At 43.8% G+C, this 9,096-nt stretch overlaps 2 protein-coding genes across 2 annotated transcripts; both read right to left on the reverse strand.

Moving 5' to 3' along the window:
* Positions 1 to 264: 264 nt before the first annotated feature.
* Positions 265 to 4,467, reverse strand: cgas (cyclic GMP-AMP synthase). The gene is given in 7 exon segments (XM_025008488.2): positions 265 to 1,073; positions 1,491 to 1,590; positions 1,791 to 2,048; positions 2,254 to 2,467; positions 2,575 to 3,383; positions 3,386 to 3,458; positions 4,399 to 4,467. Coding segments are annotated over 7 exon segments (1,863 nt in total). The 3' UTR covers positions 265 to 733.
* On the reverse strand, positions 3,926 to 8,534 carry LOC108244617 (elongation factor 1-alpha 1). The gene is made up of 8 exons (XM_017430981.3): positions 8,420 to 8,534; positions 7,119 to 7,305; positions 6,811 to 6,990; positions 6,340 to 6,636; positions 5,676 to 5,826; positions 5,289 to 5,545; positions 4,812 to 5,046; positions 3,926 to 4,706 (listed from the first exon to the last, which is right to left on the reverse strand). Exons 2-8 carry the CDS (start codon positions 7,260 to 7,262, stop codon positions 4,582 to 4,584), a joined length of 1,389 nt encoding a protein of 462 aa, XP_017286470.1. The 5' UTR covers positions 7,263 to 7,305; positions 8,420 to 8,534; the 3' UTR covers positions 3,926 to 4,581.
* Positions 8,535 to 9,096: the final 562 nt, after the last annotated feature.

The following is a 9,096-nucleotide window of genomic DNA, read 5'->3' on the forward strand; positions in this document are numbered from 1 at the left end:
ATACAAGGTACAATGATCTGTCAGCTTTGCCGCCTGTAACAAACTAATCTTTTACTTGGTTACCTACCAACCCTTCAAAAACTTTTGTTTAAAAAAGAAAGAAAAAAAAAACACAAATTGGAAATTGTTCTGTTATTGCTGAGAGAAGCAGAGTCCTCTCCTTTAACAGCAGAACCTGGGCAGATTTCCACTCTCCTGAAATGACTTTAAGTGAGTGAGATTAAAAATGTGTTTTAAAAAGGTTTCACAATCAAATCAACTGCAAGTTTTAGAAAATACGGTTCTAAATGATCTGGACCTGGATGTTTGTTTTTTTTTTTTTTTAGTGTCCAGCGAGAGACGAGCTTTAGGACTTCATCCGTAAAAAACAGGACTGAGCATTAAAAATATACTCATCCTCCTTGCGGATTGGACTAGTTTTCTGTATAATCTGTACCCGTATGGATGCCCACTTCCTCAGCTTCAGGTAAGGCTGACTTTCAAGATGTGTTAAAGCTCCGTTGAGCATAATGTAAAATATGTACAATATGTTTACGCACATAATCAGTATTTGGGTGAAGTGTTAATAAATTTCAAGTGTTATTTCATTCAGTATGTTTAGTGTTGTTGTTATGTAGTACCGGGTATTTAATCTTTTAAGTCAGAGCAAGTTAGTTCCTCAGTTTTCTCTTGAAGGACACTTCCTACATGTTTGGATTCGAAGCCTCTCTAACCCAGCACCTAATGGCATATCTTAAGGGTCTCCCTTAAAAATAGGAAAGCCCTTTTCACGTTGTTCCTTGATTCTGTTGGCGAACGTCTGACACGCGGTCTTCCCAAAATCAGTGAGCAGGTTCTGACTCGGGATGAAGAAGTTGTAGAGTTCGCCACGTCTCAGGTGACCCTCGAAGTCCTGCAGGAGGAGCTCAAAGCAGCGAGTCAGATCCGAGGCACTCCACTCGCTGTCTTTAGTTCGGGAGCAGCAGGCGTGGAGCAGCGTAGTCTTGGCGTGATAGGAGCAGAACTTGTTCAAGGCAGGGTCATTTTCTTTGTACAGATGCAGGAGATGTTTGAGAAGCTTCAGACAGTCTTTCCTGTTTGGAAAAGACAAGAAAGAGAGTTTTGAGATAAAGTAACTAAGCTGAGGGCAATGAGTAGAATAACTGTGAAGTGGAAATTATTCACTGAAAGAGATGTATTAAAGGGTAAATTCCAACTAAATCTATTTGATAGATTCCCTTTATTCACTTTTAAACAAAAAACAAATTTTCAAGCATTATATGTTTACATAACATAGCTGATATCCTATTGCTGACACCAGTGTTGATATAAGAAATACGAGCGTCTTTATAGTTTAATTTGCTTATTGGTATAGGGTGGAGGTTTTTGGCGATGGGTTAAACATACTATAACAGTTTAAAATTGTATGAACATCAATATGCCACCGTGAGATTTACTCAAATTGACTTTTTTGCTTTACGAGCTGTATTTTCTGAATTTATTGAACGGACCTGCAGCAGCTTGCTCCGCGTTTTTCACAACACGTCTTATCCGAGCCGTGATTCTTTATAATGTCCTTCTCGATGTGAGAGAAGGAAACCCGCCAAACATCTGGAAGGTTCAAAGGAAAAACGATTTATTAGCAGAGAAGTTTGAAGCTTCCGTCACATAATGAAAGTAAAACAAACAAACAAACAAACAAAAAAAGTCTCCAGTTGAACACCTGTCAAAAAATTGGCTAACTCAAGAAATGTGATTTGGCTCGTGTTGGAGCTTGTGGGCATGCTACGATTTTCCTAAATCGTCCTTACCTCTGGCAAGGACCCCATCGTTTTCTACATTCCCCCAGCCTTCATATTTTGGGACAAGATAATAAGGCTTCCGTTTGTGTTCCTGTTTTACTTTCGCTCCAAGCCACTGCTCAATTTTAAAACCATCTGTGGTGAATGCTGGCCAGCTTGATTTAACGGCAAGACAGAGGACGACGTCTAGAGAAATGGTGGTCGACTCCACTTTTGTGGTCAGAGTCACTGCGGGGCAGGCTGGTTTCTTTCTTGTCAGCGTCCATTCTGAAACGGCAAAGAAAGCAGTCGGCTTAAAGTGATGATTAATGTGTATTTACACGCACAGTGAGTCATAAAAAGGTTAACATGCTCTCAATAACACAGCGTAACAGCTGGATGAGTTCTGGATGCATTACATCAGGAACGTTACATCTGATTGACTGCAGTCGTCATGAAAACAATCCACAGTAGTCTCAATCTTGACACTGACCTGATAAGCCTTTAGCAAACGTCTTAATTTCCTTCCTGAACTCTTTAAGCATTTCATAGCTGGATAAAATGTCGTTCAGCTGGAATTTACTCAAAGGGTTCTGGCCACGCTTTAATGACACACTGTAAAAGGCTCCGTTAGGTCCAAAAGGCTGAACCTGAACTCGATCAACCGGGATGGGCAGCATGACGTCAAACTCGTCAGGATAAGAAATCTGTGTACACATAAAAATGATTAAGAAACCACGACTGATACAATAATACGGGGCACGTGTTCGTCGCTAAAGATATTGAGGAAACTGACTGGACTAGAACGACTTACTTTTAGGTTTTCATAATAACTTCCTGTTCGCAGTGGTTCCTCAACATTCTTGAAACTTTCAGATTTGTCTTTTAAGTACTTAAATAGATCTTTCTTAAAACCATTGATGACTTGAGATGCATCACATTTGTCCTTCTTCCTAATCTTCAGTTTATCCAGAGTCATCCTGAGGACACTATCCACGTTGTCCTCAGCCTTGTTCTTTCGGGATTCCTCAGGTCCATCTGGCTGGGCTTCAGTTCTCCCCTGTGCAGCTTTGTTAGCACACGTTTTAACCTTTGCAGCAGCAGCAGTCTTTGTTGCAGCTGTTCTTGGCTGCGTCTTCATCTTCTCTACAGGCGGTTGTCCCTCCGTCTTTGTTGGGCGCTCTACTTGTGCTTTGACTTTAGTGATATTTAGAGAAGCCTTTGTGATATCCTTGGGTGTGTCTGGCTTCAGCTTCAGCTGTGTGTTTGTAGCATGCCCTGGGGTGGTTTCCATAGATGTTTTCCTGGCACGTGTTTTCGCCTTTGCGCTGTCTACAGGCAGATCCCGCTGCTCTTTAGTCGCCTCTGTAACATGGTTTGCGGTCCTTCCTCCTATACTTTTTGCCACATGTGGCTTCGCTTCAGTCTGCTTTCGCTTTTGCTGATCTTGCTTCTTTGGTCCGTTTATGGCTTTATCCCGCTTCTCTTCTTCAAAGGCTTTACCTTGTGATCTCCCTGGAGGTGTCGGGTTTGCTTCTTTAGAGTTTGAATCGGGACTCTTTGCCTTCCGTGGTTGTCCTTTGCCAGACATGATGAAATGACAGGAATGAAACTGCTGTCGCAAAATATACTCATGTACTTCCTGCTACACGCCCCCACCATATTTGGCAGACTGCCCTTAAACTATTCTACATGAAACTGTATTAAGAATTTTGTTTCCTCATAGATTAGATAACAGAGTTGGTAGACTAACAGATTTTATTTATTTTTTGTCCTGTCATGGCATTTCAGGCATACCATATAGGGAAGATTGCTGCCTCCTTGTGCAAGAGCAGATTTGCTCCACAAAAAGGATATCTCAAGATGAAATCCTAATGGCATGGTTTATTTTATTGAATCATCAGAGGAGGCAGGCCACATTGTTGTAATAGTAACCTGTTAGACTAACAGATTTAATCTTGCTACATACAAAAATTAAAGGAAACCAGAATAAGTGGTTATTTTATTCCTTTGCCAATAGCTACATCTAGTGGATAAAAGTTTACATTGTATGGGTTCTGATTTGTCAGACAATTAAAACGCCTAAAGGTTTTAGACCTTTGTTGCATCTCTCTCTCTCACACACACACACACACACACACAATATATATCAGACAACAACAAAAATTGGTTGAAAATGTTTAATGTTGCAAAGAGGCTCATGACATCTTACAATAAGGTGCAGTTGCTTATGTCAATTTATTCTTCGTTTCAAGTGCAAAGTTAGCAAAATGCCAATCAAAGTGCTTTGAGAATCAAGTCCCCCCCAAGAAGGACAAATTTCGACATTTTGTTTTCAGTGGTATTAAAGCTTAAGTACAACAAATGTTCCACTAATCCACTACTTAGATCAGCTGTAACTAACACATAGTTGTAACTATTGTCATTGACTTGTGTCGAGCACCATGTAGTTGCAAACAAACACTAGAAGCAGGACATGTAAAGAGAGTAGGGCCAGCACTCCAGACAAGCTAGGCTGGTAAAAATCACATCGTAAGTTTTATATGTTCAGTTTCCTTAAGAGAAAAGAAAAGTATTGCCATGAACCAAATCAACAGTCCACGTTGGAAATCATTTCTCACACGTAATGGTAGTCTACCCACTGAGTGCCGCAGCAGGGAATAAAGCTCGACCGTTTCGCTTTCCTTCGAATGCTTTTGCGATGCATTGTGATGATTAACCAGTCTTTGATTATTATGTTGAAGCGGCCAATGGTACGATGGAGTTGGATGAGCGGTGTCCTGCCTTGGGAGACCTTGTGGTCGGCAGAGCAGCACAACATTCATTTGTTCCTCTGGGCCTTCTGAGCGGACTTGGTGATTTTGCCGGTGGTAGAGACTTTCTTCTCCACGCCTTTAATCACACCCACAGCCACAGTCTGACGCATGTCACGTACCGCAAAACGACCTGCGGAAAGGGAAAAGAAACTTTTACTTAGTACAACTTAACAGTGTGATTAGAATTTCTTTGGAGGCTGCTGAAAATCCAGCAAATCTTCACCCTTAAACTTACCCAGGGGAGGGTACTCGGAGAAGCTCTCGACACACATTGGCTTTCCAGGAATCATATCTACGATAGCGGCGTCTCCAGACTTGAGAGATTTAGGGTTGTCCTCCAGCTTCTTGCCAGAGCGGCGGTCGATCTTTTCCTTGAGCTCTGCAAACTTGCAGGCGATGTGGGCAGTGTGGCAGTCCAGCACAGGAGCATAACCAGCACTGATCTGGCCTGGGTGGTTAAGGATGATCACCTAAAAAGCAAAATGAATGGCCGGTTAAGAGAGCTTGTTTCCTCTTTGACTGTCTGCACGTTCAGTTGTGATTTTTCGTCCTTTTAAAACAAACTAAAAATAGCTTATTACAGGAGTTTGATGCTCAAACCTTTTGGCAACTTTTAGACTTCATTCAAATAATTTGTTTCTACAAATAGTTCTGAAATGAGAAAGCGCTGGCATTTCTCATCTCTGTGAATAGATCTTTTTGAAGCGTCTACCTGAGCAGTGAAGTTGGCAGCTTCCTGCGGCGGGTCATTTTTGCTGTCTCCAGCTACGTTGCCACGGCGAATGTCCTTCACGGACACGTTCTTAACATTGAAACCCACATTGTCACCAGGGAGCGCTTCTGTCAGGGCCTCGTGATGCATCTCCACAGACTTCACCTCGGTGGTCACATTTACAGGGGCGAATGTCACAACCATGCCAGGCTTCAGTATGCCCGTTTCCACACGGCCCACGGGCACAGTTCCAATACCTGAAGAGGAAAGTGTCAATAAACCGACCATTAAAATGAAGGTCAAAGTCCTGAACTGTTAAATTTTCCATTTTGAAATGAAACAGAATGTGTTTAAGGTTGTCTATGCAATTTATCAGGCACTACTTGCCTCCTATCTTGTAGACGTCCTGCAAGGGAAGACGCAGAGGTTTGTCCGTCGGACGGGTGGGAGGCTGAATGGCATCCAAAGCTTCCAGAAGTGTGGTCCCGGACGCACTACCATCCTTCCTGTTGATCTTCCACCCCTTAAACCAAGTCATCTGCAAAGAGAAAATGGCATAACACAAAATCTTTCCTAAACTAAAGTTAATGTTAATTAAAATGTTAAAAGCTCAGATAATAGTCATTGTTGGCCTGCAGTGCGTCGTCCAGTAGTTACATACTTCTGTGCTCCCATTTTACAAATGTTAATTAGAATTCATAAGGAGTGAAATAGCTTGTGATCTGTTGGAATACTGGCAAGTTTTAGTAACAACAAACTTGCTGTTTTTAGTATAAATTGTCTAACTGACATTCTTGACATGGTTTAGTTTATATACCTGGGATGCTGATGCTGGATTGTAGCATGCAGTCATCCTTGTTGAGAGGAACTGCTTAACATAAAAACAACAACAAAAAACTCTGTATTCTTCAGCTGGCCTGATTAAATTGGACTAACACTGTCTGCAGCTGTTTAGCTGCTGCTAGAGCTTCCCAGACCTGGGATCAGGCAAACAAATCTGTATGCAAACACAACTTGTTTTCTGTGATGTCAGCATTGCTCTTTTACTTACATTTGGGCTGGGCTCAAGCATGTTGTCTCCATTCCAGCCTGAAATGGGCACGAAGGCAACGGTGTCGGGGTTGTAGCCAATCTTTTTGATGTAGGTGCTCACTTCCTTCACAATTTCTTCGTAACGCTTCTGGCTGTAGTTGGGCTCGGTGGAGTCCATCTTGTTGATGCCCACGATGAGCTGCTTCACTCCGAGCGTGTACGCCAGAAGGGCATGCTCACGGGTTTGTCCATTCTTGGAAATGCCCGCCTCAAATTCTCCCACCCCTGCCGCCACGATGAGCACAGCACAGTCGGCCTAAGGATGCAACAGATGAGCATAAGTGCAGCTCAAAAGCAGCTCTGATGACCTAATTTAGGATTATTCAGGGATTTAAAAAAAAAAATGTTCCAAATAAGGTGCAGGCAAAATTAAACTGAGCACAAAACTACAGCTACTAATGCACACTGAGTGGATCCTTATGTTACAAACCTGGGAGGTCCCAGTGATCATGTTCTTGATGAAATCCCTGTGGCCTGGGGCATCAATGATGGTCACATAGTATTTGCTCGTTTCGAACTTCCACAGTGAAATGTCAATAGTAATGCCACGCTCCCTCTCCGCCTTCAGCTTGTCCAGCACCCAAGCGTACTTGAAGGACCCCTTCCCCATCTGAAAACATGAGTTACCAAGAACGTCGTTAAGTTTTAACTTATGACATGCCTTTGTGTGGTGACGTCTTTTTAACGTAGGATTGTCTTCAAAACAAAAACACGAATTGATCTGGTGTCGCCCCGTACCTCAGCAGCTTCCTTCTCGAACTTCTCGATAGTCCGCTTGTCGATGCCGCCGCACTTGTAGATGAGGTGGCCCGTGGTGGTGGACTTGCCGGAGTCCACGTGACCGATCACGACAATGTTGATGTGGAGCTTCTCCTTTCCCATGGCGACTTCGCTTGGGCTGAAGTCACGAGTCTGTCTGCTGAAGCTGGGGTTAGGTTACAGTCAGGACAGTAAGCAGCCGAGTGGCAGAGCGGGAAGAAGAACGGAGAGCATTCACGCAACAGACATTAACAGAAATGTTTTCGCACGAGCTGCTAAATATTTCATGGGCAAAACGAGCAACGGCTGCTTGTAGGCGTCTCAGATGTCCTTGGGTTTTCAGGCAGAAATTGAGGAACGACAGTGCAGCTGATTGTAATTGAAGGGGAAGGTGGTCGGAAAGTGGGTTATTTGCAATGAGAAGTCTTGACGGGCAGTGTCTGTCAAAAGTGCTGTGTCTGATGATCATGGATGTTATCAGTGGTCCCCAAACAAACAACAACTCTGCCCCTCCTACTCTTTAAGCCTGCATCCATCCATCCATCCACGCCCCTGCTCTCATCTGTCATCTGCACCTTGCTCTCCTCCTGTCCCCGTCACATCCAGACATCCCAGCTCAGACGCACAGCTTCACCCGAATCCACCATTTTGTCAGCTCCAACCCTCTTGAGAGCGGAGCAGCCATTTCTCTGACACTGCAGTGCTCTGCATACAGGTTAATGCAGGGCAGACAGCAGCAGCAGGGCTGTTATTATGCTGATTACCCTGAACATTAAAATTCAGGCGTGCACTGCAAAGTTTGGTATTAATACGGTGTTATATTTGGTGTGAATTTGATTCGAAAATGAAGGAAGGGCTCTTATATCTCACATGATCCTGGGCAGACTTGTTTAGGTGAAGTCAGTCCCAGGACGGGAGTCTCTTTAAGTCATCTCTTTGAAATAACGTCACAGCCACTGCCGCAGTGCGCTTCAACAACAACAACAAAAAGATGGCCAAGCTGCTTGGGGGGGACGCTGGACGCTTTAAAATAGCACAAACATTGCAGCAAACCCAATGTCTGAGGGTTTTAAGTTTGAATGTCAGCCCTCCGCCATGTTCTGTTATCTGGATGCGCATTTATTAGCGAGCGCCGCGCCTGCCTCCTGCATCCCATTTTCCAAACTGGTTCCCTTTCAAATAAATAAATAAAAACACCGGTGCTAAACGCTAAGAGGTTTCCGCCGAAGGCTAAAAGGAATCCCTCCCGTCGTTGCAGAATTGTATGTCGGGCGTCGTACCTGAGAGCTGGCCGGTGTCAGGTCGGCTGCAGGACGGGAGAGGCTGAGGCGAGACGCTGATCCGTTTATAGCTCTCAGGACGGGCGGGGGGAGCGCGCGCTCGGGGGGGAAGCGGTGTTGCGTAATCACCGCGCGCAGCCGCCGCGGCGCTGCATCAGCAGCGACGGCCAGACAGAGGTTATCACCGGGCACTGGTGGTACCGGTACCGGCGGAGGCAGCGGCGGCCCCTCTCGTTCTGACAGCCACGAGGGAAACAAAAGCTGCTCCTTCGCTGCTGAAAGGGTCTCACACATGGCTGTGAAAGAAGGGGGCGGGGGTAGGTCCACCTGGGACTGACTATTAGGTACAAAATAGCAAACAAACATTAAAAAACAAGTAAGTAGGCCTAGCATTCCGTGAAGGATGCATATCGCCCGCCGTCCTTCATGCCACAGTTTTAGACTGAGGTCATCTTCTGATCAGAAGGCATGGAGCCATTTTTATGGATTTTTATGGAGTTAGATTTGTTTCACAATTATTCAATCAAAAAAAAAAATCATGTCAAACAAAAAAAGGAGTACTCAATTAAAAAAAAATCATGTCAAACAAAAAAAAGTAGTATTCAATCAAAAAAATAATAATGTCAAACAAAAAAACATCTTAAAAACTTTTTAACCATAAAAATATTTTTTTACGA

This window comes from Kryptolebias marmoratus, linkage group LG22, assembly GCF_001649575.2.
Source record: "Kryptolebias marmoratus isolate JLee-2015 linkage group LG22, ASM164957v2, whole genome shotgun sequence".
Classification (NCBI taxonomy): Eukaryota; Metazoa; Chordata; class Actinopteri; order Cyprinodontiformes; family Rivulidae; genus Kryptolebias; species Kryptolebias marmoratus.